The 17,134-nt window shown below is 41.5% G+C and overlaps 1 protein-coding gene across 2 annotated transcripts; it reads right to left on the minus strand.

The window, feature by feature from the left end:
* Positions 1 to 3,358: 3,358 nt before the first annotated feature.
* LOC308565789 (glycine N-acyltransferase-like) lies at positions 3,359 to 15,959 on the minus strand (the record flags this gene model as incomplete). 2 transcript variants are annotated; one of them, XM_081155391.1, is made up of 6 exons in its annotated part: positions 15,674 to 15,959; positions 13,218 to 13,313; positions 10,058 to 10,165; positions 8,572 to 8,698; positions 7,059 to 7,230; positions 3,359 to 6,845 (listed from the first exon to the last, which is right to left on the minus strand). In XM_081155391.1, exons 2-6 carry the CDS (start codon positions 13,293 to 13,295, stop codon positions 6,443 to 6,445), a joined length of 888 nt encoding a protein of 295 aa, XP_081011517.1. In that variant the 5' UTR covers positions 13,296 to 13,313; positions 15,674 to 15,959. The 2 variants fall into 2 exon arrangements, with proteins under 2 accessions (XP_081011517.1, XP_081011518.1); XM_081155392.1 differs by lacking the exon at positions 3,359 to 6,845 and having other exon boundaries at positions 7,055 to 7,230.
* Between the last annotated feature and the right edge of the window lie 1,175 nt (positions 15,960 to 17,134).

The raw sequence follows: 17,134 nt of genomic DNA on the forward strand, positions 1-17,134 counted from the left end.
GTGCCTGTAGATTATACTCCCTTTGAAAGAGAGAGAGAGAGAGGATTAAACTTCCTGAGTTATTGTATGTCCATATTTTTAAAAAAATTTCCCTTCTAATTAAATGTTCTTTTGCCTATCTTTTTAAGTGTCTTTCATATTTTTAAATGTTATTAGTATTTTTCTTTATTATTAATATTTCAATTGCATTTGATGTGCAATATTATATTAGTTTCAGGTTGACAACATAGTGGTTAGACATTTATGCAATTTACAAAGTGATCACTGGCATCCATCTAGTACCCATCTGACATCATACAACATTACTGACTACATGCCCTATGCTGTACTTGACTCCCGTGTTTTGCCTACCTTTACGATTGTAGGCCTCAGACCTGAGAGCTATAATATCACTTCTCTCTTTACTAAGTACCTGAGGCTGCTCCTGAGAAGTCTGAAGTCAGGGTGATTCCTGGCCTTCTGAACACAGCCAGTCTGTTCCTCTCTCTGGAACTTTGTAGGATCTTCTCTTGATCTTTGGTGCTCTGAAGTTGCCCAGTAATATGGCTAATGAGTTCTTTGCATACTCAGCCTGAAGTGACTTCTTTCGATCTTAAGACATTCTTCACTTTGGAAAATGTTCTGCTTCTCCTGCCTCTTCTTTCCTTTTCCTACTTTTAAATTGTTTTTATCACTGCAATTGCTCTGTTCTCAGTTTTTGGAATGCCATTTAGATGGGTGTTCAAGCTTCTCAGTGTTGTTCAGTTCTCTTTTTTTTCTTTCATATTTCCCATCCCGCCTTCATTTTGTGTTATGGTCTCCTAGATCGTCCAGCTTTCTAATTATGCGTCGAATGTATCTACTTTGCTACTCACTCCATCTACTGAGATTTTTTTACTTTAGTTCCAATATTTAATTTCCAAAATCTCCAGGTGATTCTTTCATATGAATGTAGCAGAAAATATCACAATTATACTTACCTAAAGTTTTCTCTTGTCCTATTTCTCCTCAGCAGGTGTGAATTCATCCGCAGGTTGAGTCTGATGCCTCTCTTTCCCTTGTCAATTCTTTAGTCATTCTTGGTTTTCCTTTTATCTTTGACTTTGAGAGTTCTTCTCCACACTTAAGAAAATGACTGTTGCATGTGCATGGTATTTTGGGACGATGGGATGGGACACATTGCAAGATGTGACAATAGTTTGCCATCTTTGTGTGAGACCCTATTCTCTTCCAAGGCTCAGAAGCTCTCTGCTGCCTCCCAACCCCAGTGTTCCTCCTCATGGCCTCACACTAGCAAAATGCTTAGCAAAAATCAGGATGGAGTCAAGGGTCAACGGCCCAAGCTTTGGGTAACCTAGCTCTGATCAATAATAGCCCTGAGTTGGGTTTCCTCCAAGTAGTGTGTCTGTTGACTCTGGGCTAATCCTCCCCACTGTGCTTTTCTAACAGACGTTTCAGAGGTATTATAGGTGGTGGTTTCTTGCAGTTTCTTGCAGCTTCTAGGAATTCCCCAACACATCTGAAGCATTAATGAATTCTTCTCTTCCCTGCCTCTTATTGATGTTAATTTTAGTCATTTAATGAGGCTTAGACAAATGATAAGACAACTAGATCCATCTGCCGTCTTGGGCCAATTCTCTGACATGTGCTTATGAAATCCTTTTTATATCTATTTTTACAAGGGCGTGTGTTTTATCTGCATTTTTAAAATGGGAAAACAAAACATATCATGCTAATATGATTTGCCCAGGATCATCCACTGAGTGGCTGAACCACACCTGAAATTCAGACACACTCCTGACCTCTAGTCCTGTGTGGTAACCACATTACCCAGGGCACTAGATTTATGTATATTAAAGCAATAGTTTGTAGTTACACAACATGTAGCAGTCATAAGTCATTTTCACACGCACTGTGTTCTCCTTTCCTCACAAATACTCTTGATAGAGCGCTATTATTTACCCCAGGCTGGAAATTTTGGCTATTAAAACAAACAATAAATTTATCAGAGACAATTGAGCTATGTTAGGTAGACTCGGGGCCTAGGGATTTTAAGTCTTTAGATGGACATAAGTGTAAATCTTGGGATATCCTGGATATTTCTCTACCACCTACATCAAACAATAAGGCAGCCAGCATGCTGAAAAGATGCCCAAAGAAACTCATCAAAGGCTGAAAAGTCATCTTGTTTCCCATAAAATATCTTATCTTCATCTTCAAGAGCACTGGATTGCTCCTTTAAAGAACTCCCTAGCATCTTTAGCATCCATGAGCTCTGTAAAAAGAACAACTTGGATGGGAGCTCCAGCTCAAGGAAAACTAAGAAATATTAAAGATGTGAGAGGAGTTGGGAGGGAAATAAAAATGAATGTCTTAGGTGAATGGTCTGAGCCTTTTCTAAAGCAACTAAATTAACCATAGATCAAAGAATTCTTTGCCAATTCTGGAAGAAGAATTGGAATAATGGAAGAATCTGTTCCATATTTTTTCCCATTTTAGTAATAATAATAAAAACAGGTAACATTTGTTGAACATTTATGTGGACCCGATGCTGGCTACTGTATTATTTGCCCAGTTTATTTCCAGGAGAGGGAGAGAGGGATAGAAACATCAATTGGCTGCCTCCTGAACTAGGGGTATTGAGCCAGCCACACCGCCGGGCACCAGGCACTGTATTTTATGTGAATTATCTTGTTTAAGTTTTTTAACTAGTCAGTGTCAGCAAATAGTGCTATTCTCATTTTACATATGAAAATCTTAAGATACAGACATCATGATCTCTAATACTATTTTTTTTTTTTTTCCAGTAAAAGTGACTAAGACTTCTTGAAGAAATCATTGATTCTGGTTTCCTGCAGAGAGATATAAAGTAAACTTGAACCATTTTATGTGTCAGAAAGTAAGAAAGCATTCAAACATTAGTGAGGCCACGTCCAAAGATTTTAAGGATCAGCAGAATAGTAGGTTCTCTTGGTGAAAGTTGCAGTAATAGAGAGTTATGACTGTAGTTAAAATATATGGACTCTGCCTGGCTGGGCGTGGCTCAGTGGTTGAGCATCAACCTAGCATCCAGGAGATCGAGGTTCGATTCCCAGTCAGGGCACATGCCCGGGTTGCGGGCTCAATCCCTAGCCAGGGCATGCAGAAGGCAGCCGATCAATGACTCTCTCATTATTGATGTTTCTATCTCTCTCTCTCCCTCTCCCTTCCGCTCTCTGAAATCAATAAAGACATATTTTTTAAAAAATACGTGGACTTTATGAGGCATTATGAGTCCACGATGACACACAGATAATATGGTATTATTAACTCACAGGTTCATTGACAACTGTAAAAATTAATTAATGCTATGTACAATAGAAGGCATTCTTTTACTTGGCCTTTATTTTGTAAAATTACAAACCCTAAAAATTGCAACAATGACATATTAAACTCTAAATACATATGCAGTCTTTACCTATGTTCATTGACTTTATTTGCCACATTTGTTTATACATGCATTGAAATCCTTTTGTAGGTTGCTTCTATTATGATCATTTGTCCCAAATATTTAATCATGTATCATGGAAGTACAGGGACATTCACTTTCTTAACCACAATACAAATTTAACATTTCTCTACTTCTGGTAACTAATACACAGATCATATAAAAACTGCCAATTATAGCAACAATATCCTCCATAGAAGTTTACTTTTTGACCCAGCATCTAATCCAGAATCTCAAATTGTTTTTAGCTGTCAAACTTTTTAGGTTCACTTTTTCTGGAAAAATTCTTCAACCTTTCTTTTTCTTTCATGATCTTTAGAATTTTTACATGTACATGCCAGTTGTATTGTACAATAACTCTCAATTTTGGTTTGTTTTACTTTTTTCTGAAGTGTTTGTGTAATTTTTTCCTTATGACTAGATTCAGGTTATGCATTTTGGGTAAAAATATTATATTAATGAGGTTGTTTCTTCTTTAGTGAATCACATCCAGACACACATTATTGGTGGTATTAATTTTGATCACCTGAGCTCATTAGGAGGCATTTTTTAAAAAACTCATAGGTTGTATATGAAAACTCTAAAGTCATGTGAAATCTGCAAATTTCAATGGGATATCATTTAAGATATCCTTAAGAGTTGTAATGTTCTAACGATACAGAAGAATAGAAGTATCTCTCAGTTACCAAAATCTTAGCATCCCCTCATATCCAAAGGTATCTGGATCTATAGTTTTGCATCTTAAAACCCTAATACCCAATTAGTTGATCAATCAGGATGAAGCTATAGACTTGTATGAGTAAATTTAAAAAATGAAGACATGAATATAACTCTAATTCAAGGAAGTGGGTTAAACTGTTCCTCCACCCTTGAAGTTATAGAATTATTGATATAGCCCGGCTGGACGTGGCTCAGCGGTTGAGCATCAACCTAGGATCCAGGCGATCGGGGTTCGATTCCCAGTCAGGGCACATGCCCCGGTTGTGGGCTTGATCAGTGACTCTCTCATCATTGATGTTTCTATCTCTCTCTCTCCCTCTCCTTTCCTCTCTCTGAAATCAATAAAGATATATTTAAAAAAAAAAAAAGAATTATTGATATAGCATTAAACATATTGTTGAACACATTCTATCAGTTCCCCTTGGGTTGGTGAACACACAATACAATATACAGATGATGGATTATAGAATTGTACACCTGAAACCTGTATAATTTTATTAACCTATGTCACCCCAATAAGTCCAATAAAAAGTTAAAAATAAGTTTTAAAAGATAAAAGAAACTAGGCATCCTAACTATTTTTCTGGTAGGAAATAGCTTCAAGAACTTAGGATGGTACACACCTTATTTGAGTGGGTATGAGTTACCATCGAACATACAAATGTTTAGAGCAGGGTTTCTCAACCTTGCCACTATGGATATTTGGGGCCAGATAATTCTTTATGAGGGGCTGCTCTGGGCATTGTAGGGTTTAGCACCATCCTTTTACCCACTAGATACCAGGCACATCACCTCCCCAAGCTGTGACAACCAAAAGGTCTCCAGGCCATTTCAAATTCCCTTTCGAGAATAAAATTCCCCCTGGCTGAGGACTATTGTTTTAAGGGAGTCAAACTCATGGTACAAATATTTTTGAATTAATTATTTCCATTATTAAGTGGAAATAATGACTATTTAGTATTCACATACTTATTTTATATATACGTTTGTGTGTATATGTGTGTGTGTGTATATATGTAATTGCCTGTTAGAGTAATAACCTTTAAACTCAATATAAAAGGCATAATTAGGGTAATTGATTTAGATTTATGAAATTTTACAGTTGAAAGCTTCTTAACGTTGTGCTTCAATTAGAAGAGCCAATAAAAGTTTAGATGTACTGTATGTGTAAGTTTCAAAAGGTCATTTTGTGAGGTTACAAGAATTACTTAGTATTTAAGAATAGTTTGTTTGTTGCCCAAAATATACATCCTTAAAAGAGAAGTTAAATTTATAGATCTAGCTTAAAGTGCTTAATTAATTTGGTATATCATCTAAACCAAAGTAAATGCTATTTAAGAGGTCTTTAAAGAGAATTGTTTTAAAAATCGAAGACTTTAAAATGATTTGTAAACAAAACCATCTGCATCTGAAGCACAGAAGCAATCCATCACTTGACACCATCCCGTCTCAGCCATGGCCCACCTCCCTGGGTCTGGGTCTTCCCACTCTCCATAAACCCAGTTCAGGCTCTTCCCATCATGAACCACTTCACTTCAACTTGTACAATCAAACGCAGAATCTCTTTATTGCTTGTGAGTTTGGGTAGATTTAGGAAGCTCTTCTTTTAGAAACAACATTGAATCAATTTCCCTGGTGTGGGAGTGAGGAGAGGAGAGGCTTATATAAATTAGTCTTTTTCTTAGTAACTCTCCCTGCTATATCATGTTTAACTAAATATTTCATATATATTTGTATGATTATTTAATGCACTGTGTTTAATGTACTGTGTATAATTATTTAATGTACTGATAAAGCAGCAACCTGAGAAGAGTATAATCTCTACAGACCTGAGCAGAGCCCACTTGCCTATTGTTAAGAGAAAGGCCATAGAAAGGTTGAGTAATGAGTCATAATGACCAGAAAATACTACCCAGCCCTGGAAAATTTAGCAAGGCTCTACAGATCCACACACTAGGAGTTCCAGAAGCCATTCAAGGCAGCATAAAGCTCATGAAAAGAGTGTCCATAGATCCCTGGAAGTGTGGGGATCTCAACCATGTGGAGTGCCTGGGACTGTGTCACATTGAGACATCTATGGGAAGCCCAGCAGTGACCTGAGTGCAGGGACCATGATATTGAGCATTCGCACTGCTCCCCCAGAGCCCACTTCTTTACCGATAATGACAATTATGTACAATTTATTCTCTCTCTCTGCCCACCCATCACTGCTCTAGGCACATGCCAGGGCCCATCTGATGCTTGTGTAGGACGGATTCACAGAGGCACACAGTGCCACTGGTTCCAGGTACAGGGCATGCAGATATGATGCAGATTGTAACCCATTTTCTGTATAATTTTGTTTTCCTCTTCTGTGTGAGAATACACCGGGAAGCCGAGTTTCTTCAGAGCCTGGGTGTGGATATACATAACATAGGAGATGAGGCCCTGGTTCCGGTACTCAGGCACGGTGGCCCCCATCCGTATCTCTCCTGTCTGGTCCATCAGGTCCCAGCACACAGGTGTCCCTTCAGGCCCCAGCAGACAGAAGGTGGGGAAGTTCTGGATACACCGCTCAATGAATCTCTGGCTCCTCTCATTGCCACCAAAATGCCAGAATTTATTCACCAGGGCCGCGTGGGTAACATCCAGCGATGAGAGTCTAAACATTTCTTGATTGCTATGGAAGTTCCAAGAGAAAAACCAAGTTCATGAGTATTTATTATATTTGTTCTTGTCCCTATTGCCTAACTTACATTTCTGAAAACCATGATTTGGGCTGCTTTGAAGAATATTGACCATAAGCTGACAGGAGTGAAAGCAGGAAGGGAAGGTGGAAGGCTACTTCAGGAATGGGAGGTGTGAGTAGTGAAGTGACTTTTGTCAAACTTACATGGCCTTGGGTTTACCATCACCTGGTGGTAATTTCTTTCCATCCAACAGGGAAGGAATCAGTTTCTTTACGGTGTCTAGCGCCATGTAGAGAAAACGCTGTGTGTGTTTCACTTGGAAGGATTGCACGGCTGCAAGATTTTGTATCACCTCATTTAGGCTGGGCTGGGAACCTAGATGGGATTTTAAGGAGAGATGTAATGATTTCAGTGCATTTTGTGGAGAAGCTGTCCAGTGGAGTAAGAAGTGTCTACATTTACAGTCTAAAACCCTTGGTTATGGCTTGGTTCTGTCACCATGTGACAGGAGGTCACATAGTCAGGATTTGTGCAACGAATGTGCTCAGCGATTCATTCAGCCATGGTGATACCATTTGTGGAAATACCAAGACTGGACTGGAGCTAAATTTTCTGGGCTACATGATCATGCTGTTTTGATAATCCCATGAGATGAGTTATAAAAACAATAGTAGCCAACATCTCTTATGCAATTCCTGTGTTCCCAGTGTGGTGGATTGTTGCAGGAATGACCCACAATTTGGCCACCTCTCTTTGTATCCATTCTCTGGAATAGTGCCCTCCTGCACTGCATCATTTGCCATATGATTGCTTTTACCATTGGCAAAGAGTACATTTGTTGCAGGGAGAGGCTTAAGAGTTCTTGCACATTGGTTCTGGCCCTTTCTTTGTGCTCCTGATTTCCTTGAGACCAACACCATGTGAATGGTATTAGAGTAGCCTGCTGAGGACTTGTGCTCCTATCATGTGGCACTGTGGTTGCCAGCGCTGACAGCCAGAACCTTCATTTAGACATGTGATTGAGGCCATGCTAAAGCAACCAGCCCATAGTCCATCCATTAGTACCCAGCTGCATGAGTACCCAGATGGAACCAGAAGAATGGCCTTGCAAAGCCCAGCCCAAATGTTGATTCACAGAATTATGAGGTTTGCTATGCAAACCTAACTGACACATCCGGGTTTTGTGCTACGCAATTCCTATTCAGCATTTTATCTAATCTGTTCAACATCCCTGTGTTTTAGGTACCATTATCCTCATTTTTATATATGATCTCAGTGAGGACAATTCATGTGTCTAGGATCACATAGCAAGTAACAGACAAATGCTGTCCCAGCAAGTCCGATTCTGGAGGGCATGCTTGTACCCATGACAGTGTCCTTCATGACCTGAGCAGTGCTTTATGTAACGAGTTGTCATTCTTATTCCAGGCATGGAAGGCCCTAGGGGAAGCTCTCCTCTGGCACCCAATCAACCTTAGGGATTCTGGATATGTCTGCAAAATATGCCATAAATTCTTGGCTATCAAGGAGTTATGTTATGTTTCTCTACATGAAGCCCATATTTTGCAAGCTTTGAGGGTGTTTTTCCCCCTTTACAGGTATATTCACAGATGAGTCAGCAGGCTGAGGGTTTGAAGTATGGAGAAAGATACTAGTTGTAGAGGTAATTGTCAGGACAGAGAAGTGAGTCAACACATTCCCATTCTTCTTACTTACTCTGGATCTGCAAATGCTGTTTCCAGTCAATGACTTCTAGTGAGCTAAGCAATTCCTGACAGTTCTTGGGATCCTTGGAGTAGATTTGGTAAGTATTGGTGTAGTGATCGCAGTCATCAACCATCACCTATTTTTGGAGAAAGGGAAATAAAGCACATTCCATGCAGTTCATGATTGCAATACTTTTATTCTAAATCCCATTATGCTGTAATATGTTTAAGTACGAAAATACTGGTATTTTTATTGGTGCATTACAATTATTTTCTGAATCATTTAAATCATGAGATCAAGATGAGAGACTCAAGTTTTTTATGTATGATGTAAAATTGCAGAACAAGACTATCTTCTACCCATATGTTGCATAAAAATTTCAAATCAAACACAGGCACAACTATTTAGAAAGCATTCTTCTGTATTGCCATCCTCCTCCACAGGAACGAGGGAGAGGCAGTAGACAAGGAAAAGCTTCTGTTGCAAGAATAAATTTTAATACAGTTCAAGTAGTTATCAAACACAAAAACTATGAACATGACAATATCAAATCTGGTTACAGATAACTCTGAATTAAAATCTCCATCCATAGTTAATGAAGCCAAAGAGCCTGAAAACTGCTCAGAAGTGCTTTCATAAAATAATACTATATTTAAACCCATTGTAGTTCCAGAAGAACAAAGAAACCACTTATTTAGAAAGATCCCCTTAAATTATTAAATAACAGATGAGATTATTAGGAGGAAAATGGCACAGGAGAATATTACCATGACTAGTGCAGAATTAGGAAGCCTTTTTTTAAATAGTTAGAAAATGCTCTACAAAATACACTCAGAAGTTAGCAATGATACTACTAACACATTTAAGATAAAACATATAATTATTTTACTTATTTAATTTTCATTTGTATGAAAAGTATACTACTTGTATTTTTATAAATTTATAATTTCACTGGCTGGTTTAAAGTGAGCTTAGAATTTTTGTTTTTCAAATTGAGTTGCACTAATTTTTAAATGTTCCCCAAAATATATATGGAAGTCCTTGTGTTACGAATTTCCTTTTTAGAATCACCTCCACTCGCTGTCCTGCTTTGTACCTTCCTGTCTCTGCCCTCGCTGTGCCCTCTTTTCCTTGTCAGACTAACAAAAATATAATTATCTACAAAATGTAGTTCAGGTGAAACTTCCACTAAGATGTGCCTCTGGCTTTTTTCTGAGACCTCCATCTTCAACTCCCCCCCCCCCCAGTTTAATCAGCTTCTGTATCTGCTCTTTCTCTATGTTGTGCGTCTTCTGTTCTTAGACACTTTTCATCGAATTGTAATTTATTTGCTTATGTACTTTTTCCTCCAGGCTGTGAGCTCCTTGAGGACAAGGACTTGTTCACCATCATTGTCATTCATTTCTCGGTCCCCTGGGTCTACACTGCCAGGCGCAGACAATGGTAGGCACATGGAGCAAATAGAAGTGTATGCATTCCACATCGGGCGCCTTACCTGCTCCTGAGGGCGGACAACCACTGTGTTAAAATCAGGCCACTTGTCCACCAGGGCCTTTAGCTTGAACGGGTTTCCTTGGTTCATGTGGAAAACGGTCCCATACACCTGCAGCATCATGAGAAAGTGAGAGTCAGCTTATTAGGAAGGGATGGCCAAGTGCCCAGTTCCAGCTGGGTAAGGATTGTCTCTATGAAACCAGGGTAAGTAACTGGTAGGGCACCTACTTCAAACAGTCTTCAGGTCCTATTTTATTACTCCACTAGAAATAGATTTTGGGGTGGAACCATGAGAATATTATATAAATATAGTCAAATATGCAGATACGTAAAACAAATTAAAAATCATTCACTATCACATTGTAGAATTTAGTGACATATCTTTCCATTTTCCACTTATTTACATAGTCACACCCAGTTTTTAAATAAGGAAATTACTTAATATATCCTTGTTTAACATCTATCCCCCTTCACACACACATACAAACATAAACACACTATGCAATGGTCATCTTTTCTTTTTTTAAATCCTCACCCGAGGACATACTGTAATTGACTTTATAGAGAGAGGCAGGGAAAGAGAGAGGAAGAGAGAGAAACATCAATGTGAGAGAGAGACATCAATCAGTTGCCTCCTGTACTCACCCTGAATGGGGATCAAAACTTGGGTATGTACCCTGATGGGAAATCAAACTCATAACCTTTTGGTGCATGAGAGACAATGCTCCAGCCAACTGAGCCACCCAGCGAAGGCACAGTGCTCATATTTTTGACAGTGTAATAATTTTTCTTCAAGGGTACCCATCCTTTCCTTCAATCAAAGGGTCTTAGGTCTGTCACCTGGCTCAAGTCTGGGAATGAGTTGGGAGGCAGTGTTGCTCTGTTTGTATGACCCAAGTAAGACCTTGGAGTTTGTGCAAAGTACTTGATGTAATTCCTGATAATTGGTAAGTGTTCAAGAGATGCTGGATATTAATTTTATTATATTATTTTATTTGGCAACCCTCGCAAAGGTTGAGAAACATCTGCCAAAATGTATTGACCTTCTGGCTTTATTCAGTTTACGTGCAACAACACTGAGCCTCATAGATGTTTAACTCTCGCATTGTTTCCCAGAGCAGAGTGAACTGTGGAATCAAAACAGTCTGATTCTAGACCCTGCCTTCTCCATGGTTGCCCTACACTATTTCAGTAAGAAGGATCAGTGATTTGGGTTTATACTAAATGCCTGAGGCTTAGTCTCCAGATATCCCCACATAAGGTGTCAGAGCACCAGGAAAAGCCAGTGACCATAAGTCCTTTGTGCTTTCCACAGGCCATAAGTTGTGAAAATTATGGGCCTAGTGTTGGTAACAGTATGGCCTTATTTATCCTTACAATGTCTGTTGGGTTTGTAGTAATGTCCCCTAGTTCATTCTTAGTGTGGGCAATTTGTGTCTTTTTTCTTTTTTCCTAGGTCAATGTGGCTATTAATCTTTTCAAAGAACCAGACTTTGGGCTCATTGATTTTCCTACTTGCTTTTCTCTCCTCACATTCATTGGTTTCAGCTCTTATCTTTTCTAATTTCCTTAGTTCTATTTGCTTTGGGGATAATTTACTCTTCTTTTGCTAGTTTTTAAGGTGAAAACATAAAGCATGGATTTGAGACCATTATTCTTTTACAGTATAAGCACTTAAAGCTACAAGGCTCCCGCTTACCACTGCTTTGGTTGTATCCCAAGACTCTTAACATGGTGTACTTCCATTTCTATTCAACTAAAGTACTTTCTAATTTTGGTGTGACATTAAAGCATGATTTATTTATTTATTCATTTTTAATGTGTCTTTATTGCTTTCAGTGAGACGTAGAGAGAAGGAGAGAGAGAGAGATAGAAACACCAGTGATGAGACAGTCCTTATTGATTGGTGGCCTCCTGAACGTCCCCGACTGGGGATCAAGCCCATGACCCGGCCATGTGCCCTGACCAGGAATCGAACTGCGATCTCCTAGATCCTAGGTCAATGCCCAACCGCTGAGCCTCCCCCAGCCAGGCAGTAAAGCATCATTTATTTAGAAATGTTTTTATAATTTCTAAATACATGGGTATTTTTGAATAACTTCTCAGATTTTTTAAAAATTTTAAGTTTAATTCCATATTGTTCAACGACATGCTTGACATGATTTCAATTTTTAAAAAAATTTTAAAATATGATCTATCTAGGTTAATGTTCAATGTGCATTGAAAAGTAATATGTATTCTGCTGTCATTGAGGGAAGTACTATATAAATGTCAATTAGTCCAAGTTGGCTCAGAGTATTGTTCAGGTCTTCTATATCCTTACAGGTTTCATCTGTATTGTATAAATTATTGAGAGAGGAGTGTGGAAGTCTTTAATTATATCCGTGGGTTTACCTATTTCTTCTTTCAGTTTCATCAGTTTTTACTTTAGGTACTTGGAGCCTCTGCTGTTAGGAGTAGACAGTTTAGCATTTGTTTGTATTTTTAGTGAATTGATACCTTGATCAGAATGCAATGGCACCTTTTATCCCTGGTAACATTCTAGTCCCTTTGCAACATATATTAGTGCAAAAATAAAAATAAAAAATGAAACACACATACACAACAAGAGAAAGAAAAAGTCTCTATGGTACAAGATCATTGATCTACTTCTAAAACGAAATTTCTGCCTCACCCCAAATTAAACAGAATCCATTTGTGTTTGACAAAATAAAAACGACCTGTTATGAACTTTCAAGTAGAAGCATAATAGTTAGCCTTTCACCACTCACTTGATTGGTCAGAAACAATCAATTAAGCATTAGTGTGTTAGTTTCGGTCAACTTTGCAATTCTGGAAACACTTCCCTTGATATCTGACATATTTCTTAGAAGAGCACAAGGGAATGGTGTTGGGTCATCACACAGCAAAGGTCAGAGTGCCTTCCAATCCCAGCATTGCCACTCCCTGCTGGTGTGATCTTGCTCAAGTCATGTAACTGAGCCTCCAGTTGCTCTTTGGTTACGTGGGTCATAGACCTGCCCTGCGGCAAGATCATGGGCACTGACACGTGAGAGGAGCGAGTGCCTGGCAGAGAGCAGTGCTCAGTGACAGCTAATTCTCTTCCCAGCTTTGTCATAGGCAGTCATCGTCCTTTCTCCCCTAGAAGGTTCCACTCTCACCTTTAAGGACTCAGGGAGGAACTTCCTCAAGGCTTTCTCTAGCATCTGCTGCATTTGTGGGCCTTGTAATTGGAACATCTTGGCAGGTACCTGAGCCTAAAGAGGGGATCAAGAAACACGAAGGAGTGAGAAGTGCTGGAAGACATACAAAGACACAAAACAGACACAGTAGGCAGCTCTAGCTACTGGCCTGGCCTTACCCCCGCCGTTTCACTGGTGCCCCATTCACGAGACTCCTCACTAACTCCAAGGAGGGATAAGTCTGGCAGAAAACCTGGGTGCCTCTTTCTGAAATTATTTTTGGTATTTGTTAAACTTTAAAAAATATTTCTCAATTTTCATTTTGATGTTTACATCGCCTAGAATTCCAATAATTAAGGATTCACAGAGATTAACCAATATATTCTCTAAGCATGAACGAGCGTGCTTTGAGGTTTACTTTAATTCAGGACAAGCCTGACTTTGCCAATCAGAAGCTATATGACACTGGGCAAGTTGCTGAACGCCTCTGTGCCTTGGTTTTCTCACCCGTGAAGGAGAATGACTGGAGCACCTGTGCCACAGAGCAGCTGAGCAAGGACATAAACCAAGGCGTGCACGGTCCTTAGGACAGTGCTTGGGACATAGCGAGTTCTCAATTAGTGATTCTAATCATTGTTAGCCTTTTTATTATTATCATTAGTAGAAGCAACAGTTAACCACACTGCCATTCTGTGACTCTTCTTCGGCACAAGAATTTGTGGTGAGCATTAAATGGGGGAGAAGCCACGGAAATTGGCACCTGCTAAGTAAGGAATGACCTGTCATTATTGTACTACTCTAAGACCCATTCACATGAAAGTGATGACATATATGCTGCCCTATGGGAGAGCCTTAGAGTGAAAATGTAAAAGGCACATAAATGATAGTGCAGCTGAGAGGACTAAAATTACGTTTCCTTTCTGTGGCTTCAAGTGAACAGTTCATCTCACCTGTGCTGTAGTCCTGGCACTAGATGCTGCATTGTCCTTCTGAGGCCCTAAGCAGGGAACGTAGCGTTCCTAGACAGTGTTTATCCAAGGGGCAAGTGCCTGACTGCCTTAGAATGGCACCAGGGATTAAACCAGAACCTCTGCATAATATGTCTACCAACTGCGCCACATGAATGTCCCCTGAAGCAGCATGTTCCTTCCCAGGGCTGTCCCATTTCTGTTACCTGTCCACCAACGGCCAGCTCCCAATGCACTTCACATTTGTCTACCATTTCAGCCGGAGCCTCACTTTAGCCCGTCGGGAATTTCTCCCACACTAGGGAGCTGCCCTGTACCCTGCAGGCTCCTGTTGCAAATTCCTCCAGTGGAAGCGCTTCCTTTCCCCAGCAAGACTCTCATTCCTAACGGGCCGGGAGGTGCCGTCCACGCAGCAGTAGCATCTGAATCCTGTGCCCCCGGGGAGGCAGAGGGGCTGAGGGGCCCAGAGCGCGGGCTCTCCTCCTTCTCACCTGCAAGCTGTTCTCTGTCAGTCTCTGCACAGATCCTCAGGGAGAGGCCAGAAGCCGCAGATTATTCCAGAAGGTGAAAGAGGACCTGCAAGAGTTTATTTGGAGTTGTTTACTCCCCCCACTGGTGAATGAAGTTCCTGATAGAACCCGAGCAGCACGCTGTGGAATCTTCCAGCAGCAGAGTGGAAGGTGGAGGGCCTCCCCCAAGAGTCCCATGTTCAAGGACGTGGCTCTGTGACCAGGTTGTGTCACCACTTTATTGACTGTTAAACTTCCATGAACTTTCCTGTTTTCTCTTCAACATATCTTGTGCACAAGTAGGTTGAATTCATCAAGAGGAGACAGGAATGCCAAGGAGGCTTTCTCATACATAGAGACAAGGCAGACAGCTCTGGTGGGGGAGGGTATTGGGGGGTGCAAGGATTGAGCAAAAAGAAAAGAGAGAGAGAAAGTTCATGGACGTGGTCAACAGTATGGTGATTTGGAGGGAGGAAGGGGGTGTGTTGAGGTGGAAGGGGGCATTGAGGGGATGAATGGTGATGGAAAAAAGAAAATAAGGTGTCAATCTGTACATTTTTCTTTATGATTAATTTATGCTGTAACTAATACCCATTGAAAAACAAACAAAAATATAACTTTATAATAAACTAGGAAGATGAAATATGGCCATGTAGCAGTGTCCCCCACATTAAGTGCTGCATTCACCACCTGCTTCCAGAAAGTGCCCGAAGCTCTCCTCATGCATCTATCGGTTCACACCGGGAGCCCGCAGGGTCTCCACAGTGCCGAACGAGTTGCCCTCACAGAGGAGGTGCCAGGGGTGTGCTTCTGAAGTTCAGTCATTCCTTCTCCTTAGGAATCTGGGGGTACTGACCATAACACACTAGGAGTGTTTAGGTGTGTGTCACTGAAGCGCAGAGGATGTCACAAAGCAACGGTTATCTTCCTGGGGGAGGAGAGGAGCATGAGTCCTTACGTGGGGAGCCGCCTCCACACCGATCTCGCAGGTGTCCCCAGGAGCAAGTGAGAAGGGCAGACTCCTGGGTGCTGCAATTGCCGTTTAATGCAGGCAGTTCAGCAGGATCTCACAGAGAGCGTGGCAGTGTGTCTCCTCCAGACACTGCTGAGCTGAGGCTTGCAAGGTGACCTTTGCCAAAGCAAAAACGTCTGGTGTCAGCTCTTATGAAATCCTGCCCTTCCTCCCTGGGTTCACGGTGAAGGAACTGGCTCTGCAAGGTTCAGAGGCTGGCTGTGCCATCTGAGCTCCCCCAGGCACAAAAGCCAGGCTGCTCTCTGCCCCCGCAGGCCCTGCCATTGCTCTGCAGTGTGTGCGGAACCAACAGGCCGGACACTGGAAGGAGAGGCAGATGGTGTAGACGACAGCTTCTCCTTCCCGTCCCAGGCTCAAGTAGCTGCAGTGAGAGCAAGTGGTAGGAAAGATACGAGTGAGGCCTGATTTGCGGAATCGGGCCCTTTGCTTACGCTTATGCTGAAGAGAATATCACTTGTACAGCGTGAGTGAGGCCGTCAGCACCCTCCTTTAGAAACACAGGCTGTGCCCTTCCTGCTGCCCATTTTGGGGCGGCAGCCAAGCATCCCCCAAATGACTCAATGTGGACACTTCTCAGTCTCACATTTCTAGAGAAGGAAACTGAGGCTCCGTGAGGCTGAGTTACAATTTAAGCCCAGAGTCTCTTCACTCCAACGTGCTCCCGGCCCCACATTACCACTTGCTCTACGCAGCCTCAGCAAAGAAAGGTGGCTGCGTGGAAGTGAGCATTTGAATGCCGTCGGCACTGCGGGAAACAGCCAAGGGGGGCGCCGACACTCTCTGGGGCTTGTCCTCGCCCTCGCCCTCCGAGCCCCAAACCCCGGGGGAGACTCTCGGAGGGAGGGAGAGCTGCTCTAAACAGAGGAGGGGCGGGTGGCTGGTGCCCAGAGATAAAGGAAGAGCTGCTGCGCTCCCTCAGTGCCGGGCCAGCACAGCACAGCACAGCTTTGCACATATATGTATTTTCCGCCCTTTCTAGAAGTCTCGTCCCTCCTACATATGAATTCTCCATCTTATCTCCTGGGGTTAGACTCATTACCACCATTCATTACTCTCTCTCCAAGGCCAATAGCCAAAGAAACCATTCTGTTACTGTCAACAGAGGGGACCCCTTGGCCCCAGTAGGCTCCATATGTCACAAGAGTTGATTGGGACCCTTCTGTGCCCAGTACCCCAATCAGACCCCTCGTCCCGTGTCTGCTCCTCCCTCAGTCCCTCAGAAGAGCCCAGGGCCTCTGTGCCCATCCCTTGTATCTTATAGTAGTTTCTTAACCTGCTTCTCCGGGTTGTTGTCGAGAGTGCTCTGGTGCCGGCTAACCCAGCATTTTTCTGCTCTTCCTTGACCCTGAGCTTATTTTCTTTTCTGTGTCACATGAGATAATGGAT

This window comes from Miniopterus schreibersii, assembly GCF_964146895.1.
Source record: "Miniopterus schreibersii genome assembly, chromosome: 12".
In the NCBI taxonomy this organism is placed as follows: Eukaryota; Metazoa; Chordata; class Mammalia; order Chiroptera; family Miniopteridae; genus Miniopterus; species Miniopterus schreibersii.